We start from the raw sequence: 24,435 nt of genomic DNA on the forward strand, positions 1-24,435 counted from the left end.
AGGCCTAAATTTAGATATGAAGCTCAAAAATTTTGGATTCTGATTTAATTTCTCAATAAAACATCAAAAAAAGGTTAAGAGAAATAATTCAAAGCAAAACAGACAGGCTCATAAGTCAGTTAAGGTGCCATGCTTTCTCTTTCTTACAACTTTTAGCACATGATCAGCGTAAGTTTTACAATACCCAAACATAGCACGTATTTGCTTTGAAGTGATTAAGTTTTTGTGGTAGCTACATTTGTTTCAAATTAGTAATGTTTGTTTAGAAATGAGGGCTTTTGTTCTGTAACAGGAGAGACACTGGAGGCTCTACCAAGGGTCCCACGCAAAGGTGCTGAAAACAGTGGGAGAACTGAATAATCTATGCAGCAACTATCTTCATGTAGGTGATGGTCCCCTCCGAGTACAGAACGACAAGTGTATGCCCTGTGGGAGATGTCGTTAACTGTCTAAAGAGAAAGACTAAATTAAATTAGAAAATGTCCAAAAATGAGTGACCCAACCAGTGGCTTTGCTGAGCAAATTAATCGTTATAGCAAGTATGTGATTATTTCAGTTATAAAAGGTGCATGATATTAAATTCGGACTATGAGATCTTTGTTATTTATTAACAGACCCTGGCCCTCAGTCTCAGCTATCTTTGTCAGCAGCATGACAGATTGTCAGCTCTAGTAATCATATACATGAAATGCATGTTTTGCTCATAATGCCAGAATCCTCTAAAATTGCGACTGCAGGTAAGTGATAGCATTTATCATGCCCTAATCTTCAGCGTAAATCAGGAATTCAGTTTTCAACCACATAAGATATAGGAGGGAGTTGAAAGCCAAAATACAAGTAGGACCATGTATCACAATTTCTGATTAGCTGAAAGTGGAGGACAAGTGGAATGAAAATTCATTCTTGCGGATTACAGTTCTTGTGCAGTCCAATTCCCTCTCATAATTTAGACTAACATTAATGTTCCCTTTATCTTTACTCTGGGCTGTTGAGAAGATGCAGAGCTTGTCTGTCAAGTTTGGACTTGTTTTAAGACTATTATCTAAAAAAAGTAGGAAAGCCATAAAATAGAACTTTGATCCTTTCAAATACAAACAAAATACTGTAAGAGTGCACAGGATGTATTTTTTGGTTTTTCACACCTAGGAAATTTGTCCAGCAGAGTCTGGTTGTGCACTGCAAACACTCAGTGGGGATGGGGTTTTGGGAAGCACTCAGCTATGTCCTCTGGTCCCACCAACCTCAATGGGAGTTTTCCCATTCAGTGAATTGGACTTCCTCCAAATTCAGTGCTTGGCCTTTCTGGAAATCCTGCTGCCCCCCAACAAACCTGTGATGACGAAGTTGCCGGGAAAGACTTTGTTGCATCTAACGCTCCTTTTCTAGTTGCATTGAACTACAGCTGTGGTGCCAGGCCTTGAGGCTGGATTACTCGGTGAGAAGGGAGGTACTCTGAGCAGGAGGGCTGTGAAGCACAGGAACTGTAGGGTGGGACAGGACTGGGTTTACCTCGGATAATGTGCTATAACGGGACCCGGGTCTGTGGGCAGACACTCCTTCTCTCTGCCTGTACCTTACAGCTACGTCAGTGAGATTGGTCAGTCACGTTTTTCCCATGTTCCATCTGGTCACAGTGAGGAACAAGCCACATGTATAAACCTTCTCCTAAACCTTCTCGGTCTGTCTGGTTTAATCTAGGCAAAATATTGTACAGCTTAATTGAGCAAGCCAGCTACCAAGACATTCTACATAGGCCTATTTGGTGAACCTAATACCAGATTTTCTAGATGTTACATGGCGTTTTAGCAGTGGAGGTGCATTTTTGATTCGTTAAGACTACTGTTGCTTCTTCAGTGGAAGTGCTGTGTGCTGCTTTGGCTTTGGAAGATAGTTTGCGCAGTTATCTCCATTACAGTTGTGCCACTGCTCTGCCCCATTCTCCACTGCCAGGCTTCATGTTAACATGTCTACCAACCTCATCTGTCAGGGCCTAAACAGCTAGAGTTGAAGTCTGTCAGAATTGGTACTGCCACTATCTACAAGGGGCACCTATTTGCCAACAGATTGAGCTCCCCAACTTCCTATGGGAATGGACGCATAGGCGGCCTTTTCCTGGTCTCTTATCAGCCAGGAAAGAAACCTCAGAAAGGGCTCAGTCAGCTGTGTGTTGCAGCTGCAGCGCAGGGCTAAGCATTGTGTTTAGTTGCTCTTATGCACTCAGCACCTCTGTTGACAATGGAGGTCCAAGTGAGGGAGTAGTAAGGGGAGCTGGATGTAAATGAACAAGCTCTTGAGCAAGCGGGCATCACCACTAGTCCTGGGTATGCTTCTCTCTTCAGGATCCCTCACAGGAACTTGTAACTACAAGTGGAAAGTTACTTCTGAAAAATGCTTTCCAATTTCAAGCCACTCTAAATCAGCAACATACCACAGCTATGATCGTTTCACAAGTAGTCAGTACCTACCAGTAAAGAGGAAAATCATTCATCAGCTTTGTATTTAAGGAGCATCCCTAACATTAAGAACTAGAAGCTTCTGAATACAAAAATCAAGAACATTTCTGTGCCCATGCCAAAAAAAAAAAAAAAAAAAGTGAAAACCCATTCGAAAACGTTAAGTGCAACTGCAAGAGCACTGTTAAGTTCTGAACTCCAAGAAACTCGTGGCTGTGCTGCTGATACTATAATACCACTTGATTGCTGGTGCCAGGAGTATCAGGGCAGCCTCACCCAGTTCTGTTCTGCTCCAAGCTGGTCTCCTAGACTCTCTGGAGTCTATGGTAATTTTCAGCAGCTCCAGACACAGGCGAGCTTTTTTCTGGTGTGCGTATGCCATCAGAGACACACTTTACGAAGGAGCTGAGAGACAGCTGAATGCAGAAGTGCATGGCTTTGTTACTATGAGCCAGTTGCGCTGTGTGCAGAGATTGCTTAGGGCCAGATTACAGCTGGTACCTCTACGTGGGAAGGAATCTTTTGGCTCCACTATGGGTCCTGTGTCCTCCTGGCACGTCGACTGTACCCTGCTAGCACTGCGCTTGCCAGGCAGTATGCATCCCTGGTCACCTTCTGGAACAGAGCTCCCACCAGGAGCCGCTGGACTGCTGGGGTCCCCCGGAAGGTTGTGGTCTTCCTCGGGCAGGGCCACCCCGCAAGCCCACAAGCTGCACTCCCTCTCCACTGCAGGCAGCTGAACTGAACCGCGGGTGCAAGCAGGAATAGTGCCGTGTTTTCACATGCTTTCAGACATAGTTTGGGCAGCTTATTAAATCTCCAGAATTTCATGCCTATATTCAGAAAAATTATAAATGTTAAATTGTTTGGCAGCCTCTTATGAGTCTTGTCTTTTTTCTAGCAACGCGCTAGAGGTTTACAACCTGTCAAGTGGTTCATCTGCAAGAGCTTGTGTTCTGTGCTGCTTCTCACAGTCAGGCTAACAGGCTAGTTAAAGTAAAAGGTATCTTGAAAGAAGTAGAGATAGCTGTCTCCTCTAGAGGACAGTTAAACTCTTGCAGTGGTGTGGTGATTGCACAATGCAAGAACTGGAAGAAGTTCAGGAAAGTTATACGGCAGCAATCTCCTTCTGAGGTCAGAGATGCTAGCAAGTAAAGGGGATGAGTGTCATAAGCGTAGGCTTTACAGGAGGGCTTGGGAGGGCTCCTGAGCTCCATGCTTTCCAAATGCTGGTGTTTCACCTCAACATTGCTACAGTTTTCCCTTAAGGATGAAAATACTAAACACGTCAGTCTATTATGAATATTGCATGATCCACTTCAGAAACACCTGGTTTCTCATAGCTTTGCTTGATATTTGCAGCAGCTCTGTTAGGCACGTACTGCACTTCTCCTGCGAGCCTTAGAGCTGAAGGGGAAAACTGAAACGCTACTGATTCGGAGGGTGAAGATACATTGCAAAGTTAGTGCACCTAGGTATGCCTCCAAAGAGAAAAGCTGAATAAAAATCCACCTTGATGTGCTCTTGAATTGCAAAAGCCTTCTAATGCAGCCTGTGCCCATGATTTATAACAATGACTCATAATATTGCATTATACTTAATATGATGTAACGCTGATGCAAGATGCCATTCGTGGAATTTCAATGTCACAGAGAAAAAGAGAGGAGAGAGCAATCTGGTCATGTACTTTGCCGTGCTGTCAAAATGAAAAGTTTACAGCCAAAATATGTAGCACCTTTCAGTACCTACTTTGCTATTTTTTAGCAGGCTAACTCGGAGGATAACTTTTTTATTTCCTGGAGCATAAGTATCTCTCAGACATACCATACACTTGCAGTAATTTAATTAACTTTGTACTTGAGAAGACAAATTTGCTAACAGACAATTCAGCCTTGCAATTATAACCCCTCACAAGGAAGTTTGCAGGGCAGATCAGGATTATGCTTTTAAATTAATTCATGCTTTATCTCTCTTTTCTGACCCAGCTGTTACGAATTCTCCTCCTGTTCTCTCTGTACTGCTTGCTTCTTCCTGCAGTGAATCAGCATTTCAGGAAATACTAATACAAAGAGGAAAGACACCCTAAACTCTGTTTCTGGAGGTCAGAAATAGTGGCTCTCCAATAGGTTCGACAAATCATGTGAGGCTTCTCGGGCTGCTTGGGGCCAGCCTTGTAGGGTGGATGCGACCCGTGTTCTGAACTCTGCCCCTTACCCTCCGAGTAGCCTGGGAACTTTGACGTTGTGCCTCTGTGCTACAGAACTGAGTCCTGTGGTTCGTGGCCAAGACGGAGGGAGAAACACGGAGTTAGCCCTGTCCTTTAACAGCAAGGAAAACTGTTCCTCGCTCCACCCCGGCCGCGGAGGCATCACGGGCGCTCATTCCGCAGGAACCGCTCCATCGTCTGCAGTGTGGGAGCCGCTGGAAACGGAGACGTTCCGCGCGTGCTGATCTCAGGTGGGATGCGCTGCTGCGTATGCACAGGGATATTTTTCAAGCATTGCACTAGCAAGGCTGTTCAGGAAAGGAAATAGCAGCTTGGATTTTCTCCACCTATGACCTCTAAAATCCTCCACGTTTGACACAGTCAATTCTTATTTGCTTCTAGAAAGAGCTGCCAGATGCTCGTACTATTGCTCTGACAGATTCATGCGTTCAGTAGGTTCACTGAGACTGTTGTTGGCACCGCAGGCAGCAGAGAGACGTCTGCCTAGGTAAGACAAGATTACGAGAAGGTGGAAAGTCTTGAAATTAGATCTCAAAAAAAGTTTGGATCAGGCTTTTCCTGGTGGTCCTCTGTTGGTTTGTACCCCGCAGTCCCACCTGTGCTCAGTTTCCCCGGTAAGCCCCGCAGGCCTGCCCACTGCAGTGTAAAGTCTGTCATGTCTTGCTCACCAAGATGGAACAGATTCATTTACTAGTGATTCTTGAGAAGACAACTAGATAATAATATATGTATGATTTACTAGAGTGCATCCTGAATCATCTGCAGCTCGCGCCATCCTAAAGAAGGACCTTTTCACAGATCATTCGTGAGCACGCAGGGGAGTGGGCATAGCACACGGTGCGGTTTCACCTTGCAAGACCAGAGAAGTAGAGGGGACTGACTTTTGAACAGCATAGCGGTGCCTAGAGGTGAAGATAACAAATCAGTAAGAATTGAACATCTAGTTTATTTTTGGAAGCCCCATAGGTGCCAGTCTGTCTCCTAAGTGCATAAATATCATCAAAAACCTAGCCATGGGCGAGTAAAGCTAGACAAGAATTTGTAGCCCAGAGGAAAGCCACCAAGAATAGATTGTGTAGAGGCCGATAAGATCCTTATTGCTCCAAAAGGGAGAGTACCACCTCAAAACAAGACAGTCTTTGTTGTGAAAGGGTTAGGTTGTGAGAGACCTAGCTTGCCAAATACCCATAATGGCCTCCCTCTGCCAATTGTCTTTAAATACTGTGATCTTTCACATAAGAGCAAAGCCTGAAAGGAATCTCTCTAGCAAAAACATCATTTATTCATTCTCTACAGGATGGTGGAGCAACGTGCCTCTTCTCAGTCGTCTTACTCTTTCTTTCCCCTAAAGATTTCAAACAGAGATTTGTTCAAACAAAGATCAGTAATTTTGCTCTGTAAGGGATGCAGGAAGAAGCGTAGAAATATCTCTAGATCAGAACAGTTCCTGAGCCTGCTGGAGAAATGGCCGATCGCCAGAGATAGCACGCACCACTGTTCTCCCAGATAACAATGCGTAGAGCTGATCTTCCAGGCATAATCTTTTAGGACAGCAAATTGTGCAAGTATAGGTGAGAAACACAAGGAGCTCATGTCCTCAAGGAGAGGCTGATGAATGCTTTGCCTTCCCACAAGCCAGCTCCAGGACTAGTATCGCTCCTCCGCTACCCTAGGACCATATCTGGGTGATAACAGATCCAAGAAATGCAACTTCTGGTTTTTGTCTATATCTTCGAGCTTTGTAATTGAAAAAAATTTCTGAGGTAGTGGGCAGTTCCATCTATGTCTGCAGTCCTCTATAGGCTGCTGTGTTGTTTCTTGGGAATGTTTTACTGCCAGCGCCTATCGAATAAAAACAGACCTTTCAGGGAAGTAGCTTTCCCACAAAGGTGAAACTCCTCTGCTATTTTTTATTTCAGAGGACTTGTGCTTGTCTGTGCAGACTGTGGACCTCGGTGTTTTACCAGGCTTTTCAGTATGTGCCTTCATGCTACCAGAAGCCAAGTACTAAAGATACTGAATCTCAGATCATTTGATTAGCAAATATCACTGGTTAGTCGCTGAGATATTCTCAGCATGCTGTGTTAATTTTGCTAGTGTTTTGAAGTACCATGTTTGCACTAGAGAGCCAGACACAGGCATTTGCGATACTAAGCAGAGTAAAAGCCATACTCCAACCTATGAAACTCCTACAGCAGCATTAAATAAAAGTTAGGCTTCTGTTTCGGGTGGAAACGGCTTTTCTTCAATGCCATCTGCTTGGCTCCAGCGTAAGTGGAGATGTCTCAGAGCCTACAGGTAATTGCCACAACAAATACAGTATCCACAAATTACCTGCTGTTCCTGACTTCCTTCTCCCATTTGCTTGTAAGTCACACTAGCACAAGGCTAAAATCAGTACTAGCGCGCGGGCTTGCAAACGGTGGAGGAGGTAAAAGAGAGAGCTAGGAAAGCAAGAGGATTTACACTCGTTCTGTAAGACACGATCAGCAAAACGGTGTCTCCCGCAGGGAAAGCAGCGCTGGCCTGTACCCGCACACGGCTGGATGAGGAACCCCCGGCCGGAGCATCTGCAGCGGCTGCCACCGGCGATCAGAAAACCGGCCGAGCGCAGCCAACGGCAACGGTGGCAAATCTGGGGCAGCCCCCGAGCCCCCGAGCCCCCGAGCCCCTGCCTTCCCCGGCGCTGGCTCTGCAGCAGCTGCTTTCAGCCACCCGGTCCCAAACTGCGGGGAGGGAGCGGGAACCTCGCTGTGCGAAACGACAAACCAAACCCACGGGATGGGGTAGCAGCGCGTCAGCCTGTGGCCTTTCTGCTAAAGGCTTTTTCTCCTTGTGGAGGCAGCCCTCGCACAAAGGGCAAGGTTTAAACAGTTGGGTGAAAACGATCCCTTTTCAAACGAGTGAGAGGTTCATGTCTGAACCTGACGAGAATCCCATTCACCCGCACAGTAGCAAGCAAGCTTTTTATCCTAAGTACCGTCTGGCTTTCCAAACAAAATGTTTGTTTCCTTTCTTCTTTTTACAACGAAGTTACAAGAGTAACGTGGAAACGAGTATTGGGTGGACAGATGGTCCAACGAGCTTGTATAACTTGCAAAGGTGCCCGCTTGTCTACTTCGAAACGAGGTGAGCGTCAAAGCGCGCTGTCGTTCCCACGCACTGCACGCGACCTAACCCCATCCCTGTTCCCGGCCGGAGGCGGCCGCGCCTGGGGGGACCAGAGGTACCTACCTTCCGCCCGGCCTCGTTGTTGTGCAGGTTCATGAGCGTCCTTGCGTTTTGCTTAATCTCCCGGGCGTCCACAAACACTTTGGCGAATCCTATTCCGTATCTGATGTCAGCGGAGCAGCCTCCCCACTTCCATCCTTCCTCCTTATGGTACTGCCCTTGTTTTTCTTTGTCACAACCACAGTCGCTCAGGTTGCCCTGCGTGCAGGCAGCCGTGATGGCATGTGCTACTCCTGCGGCAATGATGGCGTACGTGAACGCTGCTTCTCTGCTACCTGGAATTAAAACAGCGCCGTAAGTACGCGATGCAGCCTGGCGACGTTAGTTAGGAAAGGACGGGCAAGTTCCTGCGGCGCAAACAGCAGAAGGCTATTATTAGAAGTGCCGTAAATCTGCAGGCATAAGCAGGTCTCTACTTCTCTAAGTATTAATTTTTGTGGATGTTCGCTCTCTAAAATGATAGCTTTCCATGAGGTAGTAGGAGATAAAGTATTATTTAAGCCACTTCATATATATATTTTTCCAGATGCTATTAGAAGTAGTCAAACTAAACTTTATATAGCAGAAGGGTGGGGTGGCACATGCTCTAGCTCAAAAAGAAAGAAAAAAAAAAGAAAATAGTGGAATTGGGGGTGAAATTGCTATAACATACCTATTCAACTTTTTAAAAATCAGCTCAGAAATGGGATTTTGTTTAGAAATTTAATTCTACACTAAAAAGTATTTTTACAGGAAAGCAGCCTCTGTTAAAAATCTTGTTCTGAAAATATTCTAGCTGAACTGGAACATTTTTTCACATGGTAGGTGTCACAAAGTTTCCAACATGGACATTTGTGCAAACTCAGTGAAATAGGTTTTGATTTTAATTTCAAAATTTCTCATAGGATGGCAAAAAATATCCTGGCCTGTTGTAGGTACCATGACAAAAAGCAAGGCAAAGTAACAGCCTCACCAGAGGGCTGTGAGGAAGTGGCTACGCCAACATTATTTTGTGCAACATGGCTATAATGACAGGCTTCTGTTCGTTTGGGGGGTTATCACTTTCAATCTATGATTTAATTTATCGTCTTGGAGCTTTCTTGCATTCTGGTGTGTCAATTTTTCATGTGTGGATCCTATGGGATCTGCAAGGCTTTTGGAACCAATTCTGCTGAGAGAGGGCCTCTTCAAAATGTCAGGAGGTTTGCAGAGGTTCATACAGGTTGTCCATGTATTTCAAACAGCCCTTTAAAAATTCTTGGATGTCCCAGACCAAGAACCTACCCCTATTCTTATCTCTCCAATGACAAAATGTATTCTTGCATCAATAGGATCAGAATCAGGCTCTTAATTAGGAGAGGGCAGATGGGAAGATCAGCTTCCCTTCTCCAAACACCACCAGTTAGGTTCTGGCAGACCCCAGCGGCTGGCAATAGTTTATTATACATGAAACAAGCACATTTCTGCTGTTTATTGGATTTCACAAAAAAATAATCACTTGGGAAAGAAATCTCACAAGCACATCGTTCTCAGCTACATCACTTTCACATACATGATCTGGATTTCTGTACTTGTCACTAAATGGTTCTTTTAAAGAAAAATACTCACTTCCTGATGGCAAGGAAGTAAAATGGAAAACAAGGTGACATAATCAAAATCAGTTAATGGGCAACCTTGTGCCCTTTTATTAACATAGGCAGTATTCCCATTGATACTGCTATGCACTGTGTTTATCGAGGAACTTGTAGTCAAATATCAGGCTTCCTTCTTGCCTTCCCCTATTTAAAAAAAGAAAAATCATAGAATGTTAAATCGTTATGACTGTGGACTTTGCTGATGAGGCTTTCTAGAGCCTTTTATGAAAATCTGAATGTTGGATAGAAATCCCAGGATTTAGGTGTATTTGGAGTTGTGCTCTCAGTGCCTCTGTGTGGCTGTGTGGGGGCCAGAGGAGGCAGGTGAAAGTGGGGTCCCACTCCAGAGTGAACCCGCAAGGACCAGCCAGGGCACCTTTCTAGTTCCTCCTCCAGTTTATCCTCAACAATATCCTCACTATTTTAAGCACAACGCTATGAAAGATGCGCTGATAACCAGGGGAAGGTGCAGTAAGAGGTCCCGGGTTCTCCGCTCAGAGGGGAGCAATGCATTACGCCAGACTTGTGTTTCATGACGCAGCAAATGAGACATCATCAAAAAAATATTTTCAGCTGAAACTGGCATCTGGTTGTGTTTTCCCTTTGGTTGGATGGGTTTTTTTAATCTAGCACAAGTTGTTTTCACGATCTAGAATAAAAAACAGTGGGAGATCATTTTAATCTGACACACTCAACATTGTAAAGAGTGAGCAGCTCTTTTGCTTCTTAGAGGGGAGAAAAATGCAACGCAGAGAGCATAAAACTAGCACAAGCAGAATCAGAATCCAATGTCGGGTTTGATCATAAAATATGTTAGAGAAATTAAGTTATTTTACAAGTTTGTTTTGTTTGGGGGAAAAGTTTAGCAGCTTTTAAAAACTAAAAGTTAGGAGATTTCAAGGTAAACAAAGCAAGGGTCTGGAGGAATCGATTTAGGTAGGAAGCACCTTGGCACTTGTGAAGTATTGAAAAAGTGGCACGGGCTTGTCATGTCTTCATCAGACTATCCCTCTTTTCCATAAATGATTCACTTTTTCAAGCTTCATTACCCTCATCTGGCTCATAGAAATGTCAGCATACGGGCTAGGGGTAAGCGCAGCCCATTTTGAGCCTCTTCAGTGACAAGGCAGTAGCTACCAAAACAGTGCAATCGGGTTTTTGTAACCAAATGGGATAACGTGACTACCCGTGTTTTCCTGCCACTTTTAAGTAGCAAATACTAGTCCTCTACTTCTCCTTTCAGCAGGCAGTTGAAATGCCTGGAGGATCTCAGGAAACGCTGCTTTAATGACGTACGCTGGGGCAGCTCCTGCTCCTTGCAGGCAATGGTTTGTTTCCTCCGAGCTTCTGCTGATGCTCTAGAGCAGGCTGACCTAGGAAGTACTGCTCCATATTCAGTCTAATCTCAAAATACGGGTAGGTTGAAACCTCATCACTTCTCGATTCCCAAAGATGAGCAATTTGGGAAATGACTTGATACAATCCTCCTTTATTTTCTTTCTTGTTTATTTTTCAGCCTACGCTTTTTGTGTGCATCTGACAACCAACTTAGACCTGTGCCTTACTTTCTCTCTGAAAATCTACTAGTAAAAAATTCAGGATCTTAGTGTTACAAAAAGGTCAGGCTTTGATATCAACACAATACCAAGACTCTCTCATATTTACTTTAAGCTGCAGGTGATGGTGACTGTAGCATCACAACTTCTGGTTCAGCAGGAGACAGAAAGTTAGCAAAGCAGGAGGTATGGTACAAAACATAGAGTAAGGAAAGAACAGAACTGGCAGCAATGCATCACACCATATGAGAGGCAGACCCCGCTTCGGCTAATGACCAGAATAAGCAAAACACTTCTTTCCTAGAAAAAATAGGTAGTTTAGTAGGCTGATGGTAACATCAAGGGTTTCACTCTTCTGTGTAACTAAAAGAGTGTGGAAAAACCTAATCTGCAGTCACTACCTTCTCTAGATGGCTAGGGAGATCAGACAGTAGCTGGAAGAATAAACTAGTATGTTTTCAGCAGTGAGATCAGAGAAGACCTTTTGGAGAGAGTTTAAATAAAATGTACTCATTGGCACGAGCTACTCAAACTGTCTCTTGAACAATTTTCTGACCCGTTCGCTAGATGCGTTGGGTGGAGACCCAGGAATTAAATCTTCTGGCAGTCAGTTCCCGCTGAACCCATCCTTAAACTGCAACTGGTCTTAAATCTGTGATTTTTTTAAAAAATATTTGGAAAAAAAGTTAAAATTTAATTTAAAAATTCATACAATGAACAAATCAGTTGATCTTTGTAGGAGGATTGGTCCACATCCTGATCCCAGGTGCTGGGCCAACTTATGAGGTTTTTGTGGAGGCTTTTCCACCCAGTGACTTGCAAGGGTGCACATAGAACCACTTGCGATGAGTAAACTGGCAGAAGAAAGAATGACGGACGCCCGAGACCTACAGGAGTTGTGGAGAAAGGTGGAGATAGCTACATGTGTACAAGAACTGTCCCTTCAGCTCTCGAATGACACGTTCTTCTCATTGGGCCGGGCAAGCGAAGGCCGAACGCACACCAGAGCCCAACTCTGAGCACTAGAAACTTCAGAAAAGGACCTGGCCGTCTCTCGGAGGCTGCTCCGGCCATTTACAAGGTTTCTCGCCGTGGCAGCATTTCCAGGTGTAACCGCTGTATTACCATAAGCTATGCTCAAGCTCAGTGCAGACGCGCTGGGGCTGGTGGGGAGGGGGCAGGCACCCCCGTGCCCGAGCCCAGCAGTGCCCCCATCGCCCGGCAGCGGGGTGTGGGCTCCCCCCACCCAGACCCGGGGCTGTCCTCAGCCTAAACAAGTGCTTCAGTGCTGCACGAACACAGAGGCCTTTCTTCACGTGTCGGACGTAAGTATCTCCCCGCTCTTTCTGTCTCTTTCTGGACCTCAGGAAGGTTCGCGGCGTGTCGCAGCTCCGTTTGCTTTGATGGCAGGTAGCTTGGCCTCCAATGTTTCTGCAGCTCCACCCTCTTGGTGCAAATCGTCCTCCAAAGCACCGGAGCCCTGTCTTTAGACCCTTCATTGGGTGGCATGTCAAACCACGACACACAGGTAAGTGCAAACATAACTGTTTACCGGCACGGGCGGCTCTCCTGACGCCGCGCACAACTCTACGTGCAACTCGTGCGCACCTCGGAGCGCTACTCCTGCACTCACGTGCGTTTCGTTGCTCTCGCGCATAAACGTCGGTGAGACCGGGCTTTGGCTGAGCAGCAAGTGCCTGCCCGTGTATCAGCTGCAGAGAGTGGTCTGCATTCTGGTTTTAATTTAGCTAACTTAATATTTTTTAAGTTTAATCTTAAAATTCGGACACTTGGTAAAAAAGCTTCATTCACACCGATTAGAAATGAGAACTTAGTTTTAAAAAGAAGCACAATACCTTGATGTTGCATGGGAAACAGGACCTAAGCCTGCAAGACACAGAGTGGATTTACCTGCAGGAACAGCAGTTCGGTACCTCTCGGGATCTAAGTGTGTTTCTAAATAGCTTGGCCCGCCCTAGCAGTCCCCCTCATAAATTGACTAAGCTGTGAAATAAAAAAGACAAATTTCTATTTATCTCACTGGAATACATGGGTTGTATTTTCTGCTATTTAAAGCCAAAGGGTCAGAGAGGGAGTTATCTGCAGTGACATGAGCTGAAATATGATTGTGAAAATATAAAGATGGAAAATACAACATACTTTGCCAATTATGTGCCATAGCTAACATTACTTCACATCTCTCTATAGAGGTCATAACTCACAGCTAGGAAAAAACGAAGAACAGAACTCATCCCCTGCCTACTTTGGGGTGTGCCTCCTCCTTCCTTGGTGGACTATGTATGGTCTGGTGGTTTTTTTATTTTTATCTTTCTTTAACCTATCATGTGTGATTAATAAAAATAGTAGCTTAAAAAAAAACACTGAAGTATCCCCTTCCTATTTTTCTTCCCCTTTCTGTAATGGTTCAAACTTTCGAGGGGTTTGGTGCTTTTAAATATTGTACCGACTTGAAATGAAAATGACAGTTCCCTATAAATTGGGAGCACGTTCTTTGCAAAGATTAGTACCAATAAACAGAATAAGCGGAGTTGCTCTAAGAGACATTTGAGATCTGGGGGCTTTAGTCACTGCCCACTTTCACGAGCTGAAGTTTGTTTCATCAACGTCATGAAATTCTTGGAGAGGATACACTCCAGGTATAGTGCTTATTTTTGAAAATACCCTGTTTAAACTTACAGTTACTACTCAAGGTATGCACATTACAAAAATCGCAGCCAGTATTTTGGAGTTCAAACAACGGTTTCCCCTTTTCAGACTGCTCTCATGCCTCCACGCCGCTGCCTTACTTTAGAAAACCCCACGTACTGACCCTGCGACAGGAGATAGCTCTTCTACCTGTCTAATGAAATGTAGTCTTTTTGTTTCTCTGAAACATGTACTCACAAGACACATCTGAGGGCAGGTATGAAAACCTCCTGATGGGAATTCCAACTGCGGTGACCTTGGGGCAATGTTTTATCTTACTGTGACAGTCCCTGCTGAAAAAGATTGACTTTTTGGCATAAAGCAGCATAGTGGCTTTTGGATGTTCAGGCCGTATTTCAGCCTGCCCTCTGTTTTGCCTGCAAATAACTGTTCTCTGCCATTAAAAACTGGTTGTAAGGGCTGGAAACTTAGCACAGAAATGCAGATCCTGACCCTGCTTGAGTAGATAGCAAGACTCGTGTTAATACAGTAATATTTCTTTTCTGTGTATCTATCTCAGGGGTTTTGTAACACCACTGGTTCAGAAAACAGAGTATTTATCAATCCTTCTTCTAAATATTGACCACACTGAATAGTGCAGCAGCACTTGGAACCTAGTTTCCCACAGACTTGCACAGGTAATCTACCATGCAATATAAAAAAAGCAAGCATTTTCATGATGACCTAACTGTGGTTGCTTACTTGGTCTGTTATTTTGTAATTCAAAGAATCAGACTTTAAGACCTGACACAAGAGACCATACCAGAATTTAAAATCAAAAAGCTCTAGAAAACGGTTGAAGAGTAAACCCTTCCTTGAACACACCTGTACCGGGATGTTTTCAGAAGTGTTTGTCTTTAAGTCAGTGACAAAATGAAGTTTTACTGTATTATTTTTCTTTTAACTCTTAACTGTTTGTCCACCTTTTAACCAGGTACAAAAATGAGCTAGGTCTTGTTCTCTGTTGCATCCTAGCAAAAGTGATAGTTCCTGACAGTTACTGAACAAGCTAGTTGGAGTTTGGCTTGTAGGATAGCTGTCCTCTTTCACTAGGCAAGAGTGGGAACGTCCCCTCTCCCTTTCAGCTGTTGAAGCCGTAGAAGAAAAGTTTCTTTCAATACATGGGAAATAAATCACTGCTAAATTCAGTCCAGCGAGCAGTCTAGAGCTAACAGTGTACTGTATAAAGGCAAGCTAACGGCCTCTCCTGTTTTTAGCGTGTACATCTGGGTACATCTGTAATGATCCCTGAGTCAAAGGCACTGTGCACGATGTTCATGGGTGCTGACTTGGCCCGCTACGCTCAAACGTTTTAAGACTCGGTTGTCCATGTAGATTCTTGTTTTGATTTCAGCTTTCCTTATTCACATGAGTAACGTCAGATGGATGACGGTGATTATATTTTTTATATATATATAAAATATATTTTATATATACAGTTTTGTATTTTTGGCCTGTGATGCCGATATGGTGCTGTCCTCTAGATACCATGCAATGTATGCATATCCTAAGGCAATTACTTGAGATAGATAGTTACTCCTTGGCTTGTGATTACCACAAACAGCAAAGCTACCCTTGCCTACCCGTTCACAAGGTTGCACACTGCAAAATGTGCCTGATGAAATGCCTTTGCCATAGCACCTGCTCTTGCTGTGATCCATCAGAGCTCAAATCTGATTTTCAGATTCCACCAAAGGCATCTCCGGTTGCTCAAATGTTTAGGCTGGAACCGCATTTCACCTGAAGAGAGGTGGGCAGGAGTTTTTTGCCCTATCCTGCTTTAAAACCTTGGTTTTGATTGTGGCTGTCTTCAGGAACAGAACTGCTGACCACTGTAACGAATATGTTTGTTTTACAAAGTGTCCATAATTGCAGCGTTGCATCATCTCCATGGTTATTTTAAAAATTCTCTTTGTGACTTTACATTATTAATAAGGTGTCTACAGAATTGTCGAGAAAAAAAATCCTTGTGTTGGTCTTGGTTGCAACTGTATCATCTCCTGTTGTAATTGGACCAAGTCCGCAGCTGGAGTAAACTGATGTCACTTTTACTCTGTTATTTCTCTTCATGTTATTGGCACTATTGTCACCAGCTGTCACGATAAGATAGCCCCAGTGTGTCAGTAGGGAAGAATCTCTCTTTTGAAGGACAAACTAGATAAAATGACACAAGAAACGGAGAGTATATGCTGTGCGCCGGTTGGAAGCATGCTATAATGAGCTGGAAAGGCAAGTCTGAGATCACAAATATGCCATATGAAACATGGGTGAATTTAAATGGTTGCTAACTATAACTCTGCAACTAACTTATTACTGCAAGACAGATTATATGTGAATTTGCCAAAAAGCAGATATACACATGCTGCAGATTAGAACAGGACAGTTTTGTTTGATGCTTTCCTTCTACAGACTTCAAAGTGCGTCTCCAAGGCTGGTGTCCCTGTTGCCATGTTAAAAATAGGAAAAGAGAAGACAGCGGAGGAGAGCACCCAGGATCCCTCAGCCACACAACAGCAGAGCCACGAGGAGAACTCGGGCCTCCTGAATCACCCTGCAGTGTCAACAAGAGGATTTAAATAATGAATTTAAATTGCGAATAACATTCAAAAAACAGATTACCCAGTAAAAGTGAAAATAATGAAACCTGTTTTTGAAGAGATTTAGCTTGCTGTGCCATCAAAATCATGGGTCGGGAAACAGTTCACAAGAATCTGTGCTATCCAAGGGAACTTATTTATATGGAATAAGACACGCAAATCCTATTAGCACAAGAGTTATTTAAGCACATCCTCCCAAATTGATATTAGACTTTGCTCGCTGCACGCGTTCAGCAGTGCAGTGGCAAGGCGAGCCACATTACTGTCATTCTGAAGTCATATCCTAATCATAGAGCAAGTACATCAATGCCACTCCAGAGGCAGAGCGAAGCCTCTAACCGAGAAAGCGGAATGAGGTCATGTGTGGCCCACTGACTTTACTAGAGGTAATAACTTTGAGGATGCAACTGGCCGAGAAAAATAATCAGTCTTTGAATGCTACAGAAGGTACTAATGTGTTCATTGCTGTTTGAATAGTATTTTGTAATACACTCTGTGTCAAAAGACTGAGAGTCTAGAGCTGCTAATTAAAAAAGCTGCAAGGATACAGTACCTTTGCCCTAATGTTAAAGATTAATGTAAAACGCCCTGGATTGTTCTTGTGCGTAGTAACCTTAAAATATGTCCTGTAGGGTATACGGTCCTTCATGTCACACCTCTCTCTCTCTCTCTTTCCTGTTTAGGGTAGGGCACGCAGGCCTGATCTCCTCCTCTTTGTGGGCATCAAATTTGGCTTAGGGCTTTAGGTTTTACCCTTTTTAACCAGAGTGAAATATTAGCCTCTATTTCTCTGAATGGTAACCTAGAGCACACGCCGACACAGAGATCTTAGGGAAAGAGGGAAAATGCAGGAAACTGATGCTTTTTCCTTATAGCCGTAGAAAGATGAGCTGTGTCAGATATTCTAGGTTTCTATCCACGCTGATAGGGAAGAATTGGAAGAGCAAGGAGACAACCTGAACAGGAGTAGTTACATTATATAATATCTCATGGTGTTTGAGGGTCTGAGTATATCCTTGAGACACCATGCATGTCTTGTGCGCACGTAAAATTCACCATTGCAGACTTCAAACCTGTGTGACTTTGATAAAAGTTTATTTTCAAATGTTAACGTATAACCCCTTTGAATTTGAAGTTTTTGCATATTCTTTAAATGAGTTTTATAAATTTGGATGCCATTCAACACTTGACTGTGTTCCGAAACCAACGATGAATTTGCCTTATCCATCTTAACCTCGTAATGGATAGATAGAACGTATTAAAAGTTATCACCTCAAAGACAGATCAAAGTCTACTTCCTTTAATATTGACTTTCTTTAAAAGGACCTAAATATAACCCTCCAGCTAAATAATTCAATTTTGGGAGGCGGGGAGGAACTGAGCGCATGTTTATACAACAGACCACAATAACTCCGCAGTTTTATGATTTGTTGGAGACGAAGAAATCCTTCTCACGTTTTCTGTTTAAGGAAATGTTACTCTTAGACTAAATGAGCCCAAACCTGTCAGCCATCCAAATGGGCTCTTCACGGGCATAAGTGGCAAACACTTGCATGGATCACTGACAGGAACAGCTCAGCTCAAGGAATAGAAACAATGAGCTAATCTGAATAAATGGTCCATTTTCAGATGTTTCACAACGTCGTGCAGGGTGGTTTTTACATTCCCTACTTGACTCACTCTGTTTGATTATCAAAGGTGTTGAAAGATCGGTAACTCACACGGGGCTTTCAAGTTTAGTCGTCTTGTTCCCTTTCTGTTCTTTCCTTAAATATCTCTCAGTTTTGGAAAATACACATATCAGTGTGCGCACATGTGATAAAATATATGTTCAGTTAATTCCAGGCATTCTCGGGAGTTCCAGAGCTGAGTGGCAAGGCTGTATCTCTGCATTTCATGAGAATGCAAAGAATGAGGTACTAGGGCCATATCCTGCCATTTGTCCATATCTGACTAAACGATGCCTGGAGCCAGTCCAGTCCAGAGGGTTTCCCAGTAAGCTGGAAGCCAGGGCACAGCTGCCATACGGCCGCTCGGGGCTCTCCTGTCTTCAGCCACTTCCTCCGTTCTCGTGAAACACCTGTGTTTTCTATCATGCTAGGCATCGTTTGACTGGTTTGCTTGTTTTTGGCATCTGCATTTTGGATGGGGAGGAGGCAGAAAGACCTGAAGGCTGGAAACCACAGATCCCAACTTCGACTTCTAGATGCAGAATGCCATACTGTGAGTTATTAGTTTTCAATGTAGGCTCTAAAAATGGCTAATACCTGTATTTGGAAAAGGCTTTTCCTTGCTCTCTGTATTTTAAGTGCTGTGGAATCAACAAACATTGAGTAAGCTCCGCTACTATGTGTTTTGCAGTACAGGGGTATGAGAGTTTTAACCTCTGCTCTGGTTCCTCAGGTATTTGTGTTTGTCATTATTACTGCTGTTTTAGTTAAGAATCACGGAGTATTTTGTACTGTTGCAATAACTGAAAAAAATGGAAACTGGAGATGGGATCTTCTGCCTGCTGATTGGAACAGTTTTTGAAAACACCCTGACATCTCAAACCAGAACACACCCATGCTTTCTGGTGGGAGTGAGGCCACTAGCTAGAGTTGCCATAGAATAAGCATTTTATGTGGTAGAAACTTCTTATAATGAGACTGATTACTAGACCTTAGTCCCAACAGGTAGAAATATCAAGCCAGTATCACTGGTGAGGTGCCCGCACCCCGGAAGCGCGATTCTAACCCCGCTCAGCATCCCGTCTCTGACGACTACCTTTAACCAGAACCAAGGACTTTTTCCTCATCCTTAAGTACCTGAAGAAGGCTGCTGTCCTGTGCGCACACACGGAAAATCTTTCAGAAAGGATTTGAGAGCAGGACAGTGAAATACCACGCTGGAAGCCAACGCATGTGGAAGTGCTTTCCTGAACTGCGGCAAGGGCCACGGCAGGTGCCCTGCCAGGAGGAAGCAGGGATGTCAGTCACGTTGGTGACAACAGCCACAGCGTCCAGGTGAACGCGCTCGAGGCGACAGCCCTGCCCTGGCTGGCACAAGTGGTGCGAGCTAGCTGGCCTTTCCCTGCGCCAACAGCTCTGCCCCCCGACACTCCCCACGCGCCCCTCTTTTGGAGTCACGCGGGCGGGAGCCGGTCAGCAGCGAGCGGAGAGACAACGTACCCACTTTCAGCTCCTTCCCGAAGACAGTTCTCTCTCCCAGGGCAGAGCAGTTCCAGCGCCCGTTGCGAAACTGGAACTGGCACTCGTTGATGCCCATCTGGGACCCTTCCCCGATGACGATAATAGCGTCGGGCCTGCTCTGGCAGATCGCCCGCTGCCGGGGGGCAAGGCCGGGGATCTTGTTGCAGATGATGCTGGCTCCCAGGGCCACCACAGAGGAGAAACCCCTGCAACGACAAGACACCAGGGGTGGCTGGGGGGAGGCTCATCCCGCAGGCGGGCGCAGCACCCCGCCGCCTTCCCGCGCTGCGGGGCCCGGCTTTGGCAGGTGTCCCCGGAAAACAGCCGCCTGTTCCCCCCGCTCCCTCTCTCCAGGGCCAAAGCCGAGATAAGGAGCCGGTGGGCTCCGGCCAAAACGGGACCCGACTTCCTCCTTCCTAAATTAAAGCGCTTGCAGCGGGCGGTGCAGGGTTCTCCCTCTCCCCTGTCGGACCGTGGGAGGGGGTTGCCCCTGCTCCCTGCCCCCGGGCCGGGGACGCTGCAGAGCCGGGCAGACGCTGCCCGCCCCGTCCCCGCTCCTCCGGCTGCGGCCGCCGAGGGGCTTCGGCGCCGGGAAGCGGGGCCGCAGGTAGCGGCGGGGCCGGGCGGGGACCGGAGAACGGCGCGGGGGTCCTCGCGCATCGCCGGGGCCGCCGCCAACCTCGTCCTGCTGGAGGCTGCGCCCCCGGGGCTCGCTAGAAGGTGCGGGGGACTCTACCTTCTCTTTTAAGACATAATCGTGATCACCACCATCATCACGGGGGGGTTTTGCGTCTTCCCGAGTTAAATAGTAACAGGTCTGGGCAGGTTAGGCGGAGAGCGAGAGAGCGCGCAGTTGTTAGAAAGGGAAGGGAGAAAAAAAAAAAAAAAAAGAAGTTACTCACCCGATCTTGATATAGACAATCCCCAGGCTCAGGAAGATGTGGAAGATCCAGCGCCTTGTTTTCCTGTTCATATTCCTTGCTTGCCGTGTCTCAGATCCACACGCGAAACGACGGCCGCCGCGGGTCAGGGCAGCGCGGCCGGGAGGGGCAGCCCCCGCCGGCGGGCACTCGGCATGGCCCCGCTCCGCCGCCGGCGGGCTGCGGGCTCCTGCCGGGCGCTGCCCCCAGGCTCCACGTTAACTACCGCTTTCTCTCTCTCTTTTTTTTTCCCCCCTCTTTTCCTCCCTTTCGCTCTTCTTCAGCTACTTGGGCGTGTTCTCCAAAGGAGGGAGTTGTCCAGCGGGGGGGGGGGGTGGGACGAAGGCGGCAGGCGGATCACCTGCCTGCACGGAGGCTCAGGGCGGCCCTGCTGGGGCGGGGAGTGCGGCCCGCGGGGACGCGGCAGGGGCTGCGGGGGGTGTCACCGGGGGGCGCCCCCGGGGCTGGCCCCGGCCCGCCGGGCGGCATGGGGCCGCCGCGCTCGGCCCGCGCCCCGCGCCCCGCACCGGCCGGCACCGGGGAAGGGGGGGGGGGCGGGAGCTGAAGTTTTTACTCCGCGATAGCCGCCGGTTCGCCGGGGCTGCCGAGCACCTGGGGCCGGTTTTATGCCTTTGCCCCGGTCCCGACGCTCCTCCCCTCGCTCTGCCTCCCCGCCCGCAACGTGCTGCCGCTGTCCCGCCCGGCGTCCGAGCCTAGATGAGCCGGCGCGGCGGGGTGAGCCCCGGGCAGCCCGCAGCCTCCCCGCTTCCTCCCGCACCCGGCCGGGTGAGGTGGTACCGGCAGGTACGGAGAGGCGGCCCGTCCCCGCCACCGGGCAAGGGAGCAGCCCCGGTGCCGGCCAAACGCCCGCAGTGCCCTCCCCGCTCGTTTTTCGGTTCAACCCTCTAACGACAGGGACAGGGACCAGGACAGGGACCGCTTCGCCGCCCGCAGCCGGGCGTCCCGCCGGACCCCTGCGTGGCAGCGGGCTCACGTCGGGTGTCTGTGGGGCTTGGCCGCCACGGGTGCGACCCCACGGGGGAAGCAGACGGCTGTGCGGCTGCCGGGGCCTTCCTGCCGCGGGGCGGGGGGCGCGGCCCGGCCGAGAGGAGTATCCCGGCTCCTCGTTGCGGGAATTCACGCGGATATGGTGACTATTTTATTATCCGCTTAAAATATTTCAAACAGGGAGGTTACCTAAATGATAACAGGGGTGTGGTGCGGGAATTGTTCTGCTGATAGCATTTTTCTGAAAACAAATAAAATAATAAAAAAAAAAAGTGAAAGGCCCTCGGACCCGCGCTGGGAAGCCCCTCTCGCAGGACAGCGAGCGAAGCGGGGCGGCCCGACACGCCGGAGCCCTCGCACGGCCCCGCCGCTCCCCCACACCGCCCCAGAAGGGGGGTCCGAGAGAGGGGGCAGCCGGCCATGGCGGGGGGGGGGGGCAGCCCTGCCCAGCCGGGCCCCGCTGGGATGCCCGGGGAAGGGAGGGGGCTCTTCCCCGCCGCCCCTTCTCCCGCCTCACCGCTCGGCCTCTCCCGGCGCGGCAGGTGCTTCCGCATCCCCTTCACGCCCGGCAGCCCCCCCCGGCGGGCCGCGCTGCCCTTCCCCCGCGCCGCCCCAGGCCCCGCGCGGGGAACGGGACGGGGCGCGGGGCGCTGCCGCGGGGCAGCCGCGGCGGAGCGCGCCCGCAGCCAACTCTTTGTCAGGGCGCCACCTGGCGGGCGCGGCGGGCGGCAGCCGCGGGCAGCGCCGGCAGAGCGGGCAGTGCGGGCAGCGCCGGCGGAGAGGGCAGCCGCCGGCAGTGCGGGCAACGTCGGTAGAACGGGCAGCGCCGGCAGTGAGGGCAGGTCCGGCAGAGCGGGCAGCGCGCGCAGGGCCGGTAGAGCGGGCAGCGCCGGCAGTGCGGGCAGCGCGAGCAGCGCCGGTAGAGCGAGCAGAGCCGGCAGCGCTGGCAGGACCGGCAGAGCGGGCAGCGCCGGCAGAGCGCGCAGAGCCGGCAGTGCGGGCAGCGCGGGCAGGGCCGGCAGCCCCTGGCGCCAGCAGGGCGTTTGGGGGCGGCGGGGGTCGCTGCCGCAGGGCTTTTGCAGCCGCAGGTGGAATCAAGCAGGCGCCCAGCCCCGCAGCGCGCCCAGCGCCAAGCACAGGCCAGCGGGCGGGGCGCACACCCGACGCGCGTGAATATAAGGCCGCGTATGTTCACGAGAAGTAAATTCAAGGCTTGGGGCATATCTTCTTTGGGTGGGAGGGAAACCCCCAGAAAAGGAACGTGCCATAAGAGATGGGCAGAAAGGCGTTACTCCAGTTTGCTTCGGCTGTCATCGCCTCAGCCCAGCACGGGACGCGCCGCGTCGGTGCGAACAGTGAGCCCAGCCGTCGTGCTGGGACAGGCACGCCGCGCTGCGCACCGGCACGAGCGCCGGCTGCGTGTCTGGGGAAGGAGTGGGAACAACCGTGTGACAACCAGAGGATTCTGGAGGAGTGGGGCACCCTGCGCACAACCCGCGCTCCTAGAGCAAATACATACAGCGATGTTCACCTGGCTCTTGCGAGGGATATAGGCCAGCGAGTTTAGGCAAGTTGGGATGGTCCTGCGTGAAGCAGCGATATAGCGTTAAGTTTTATCAGTTCTGAAAGGAAACGGGGATGTGCTCAGCGCACTGTCCCCTATCAAGCAGAAGTTTCCCAGGTGTCAGAATGTGCCCTGTCACTGCAGCCAGTCACCAAAGCCATGGATTCTGCCTGTGTGGATTTGTGAATGAAGGTTTCTATTTTTTTGCTCCATGCATCTGTACAATGACCTCCTGATCCACCACTTGGGCTCCTAAGGGTCAGGGCAATCCAAAACAACTGCAGGTGAGCAACAGACCTGCTGCTGAAGAGGACTCTGGGACACACGGTGGAGGTGGGGTTTGTTGCTTTTTTTTGTTGGTTGAATAGTCCTTGAGCAGAAAGGGGGCACAAACAGTCTCAGGAGTCTCATCCTGAAACTAAACCTGCTTTCCAAAGAACAAATCTACCCCAGAGGGAACCTCTGAAAAAACTGGGATTTTGAATTTGCTTCAGAGTTTCAGTCCAGGGGGTTGGACTAGGTGACCTTTAAAGGTCCCCCCAAAGATTCTATGATTCTACGATAGCGATCTGGCACCTAAATATGGCCCAGGAGCTCTTTTGGCTTTTTTTTTTTTTTTTTTTTTTTGCTTCTTTTGTATTTCTGATGCTGGAGATAGATATGTTTTGTCTAATTCAACCCCAGCAAGTCGGCTCTTTAACACAGCCCAGGGGTATGGGATAGGTCAAGGCTGAGTAAATTGTTGTCTTAGGGTTCAGTAAGAGCGGAAAGTGGCAAAGCCTCCCAGAAAATGAAGATAAATAATTTACTGGACTAATCAATGACTTTCTCTTAACACTGTTTGTCCCTAAAAAAATTGCGACCTAGATATAATGTGAGCGTGTGTGCATGTGTGCGTGCGCATGTGAAGCATACATAAAATAACATTCCTGCGCAGATTACAGAAGGGTAGTTTGTCTTGTTTGGCAAAGTTTCTCAAACATTTTAATCACCGCTTAAAATGTCGTAGACCTTAAATGGTCCTTCCAACCATGTGGTCTTTCCAGTGGTCTGTAGTAACTAATCTTTACCTACCACCTGTTTTATGGTGCATGAATATCCAGCTTCCTTTTTTACACTGTATCTTTATTACTTTCTAATCTCAGCGTAATAAAAGCAATATGAGGCATTACGATAAATCATTCTATTGGTCTTAACAGAGCGCAGCAGCAAGTTGTAGGCAAATCGGTAAATTAACACAAAACTTGGAACAACGATTAGAAATTAATGACAGAAAAGCAGGAGTCGGGAAACCGCCTGTGGCAATAGAACCGCACTTGAAATCCTGTTCTTAACAGGGTTACAGAGAAATCCTGGCTCGTAGGAAGAT

The 24,435-nt window shown here is 47.8% G+C and overlaps 1 protein-coding gene across 1 annotated transcript in view; it reads right to left on the reverse strand.

Annotated features, from left to right (window-relative positions):
* The window catches only part of WNT7A (Wnt family member 7A), a gene marked incomplete at its 3' end in the record, with an annotated part of 34,611 nt that extends 14,047 nt beyond the window's left edge, over positions 1–20,564 (reverse strand). The window contains exons 1-3 of the mRNA XM_082004720.1: positions 20,477–20,564; positions 19,554–19,780; positions 7,915–8,186 (exon numbers count right to left, since the gene is read on the reverse strand). Coding sequence (XP_081860846.1) covers positions 7,915–8,186; positions 19,554–19,780; positions 20,477–20,547 — 570 coding nt within the window. The 5' untranslated portion in view covers positions 20,548–20,564. The remainder of the gene's footprint in view (positions 1–7,914; positions 8,187–19,553; positions 19,781–20,476) is intronic.
* Between the last annotated feature and the right edge of the window lie 3,871 nt (positions 20,565–24,435).

This window comes from Phaethon aethereus, assembly GCF_964289735.1.
Source record: "Phaethon aethereus genome assembly, chromosome: 11".
NCBI classification, from domain to species: domain Eukaryota; kingdom Metazoa; phylum Chordata; class Aves; order Phaethontiformes; family Phaethontidae; genus Phaethon; species Phaethon aethereus.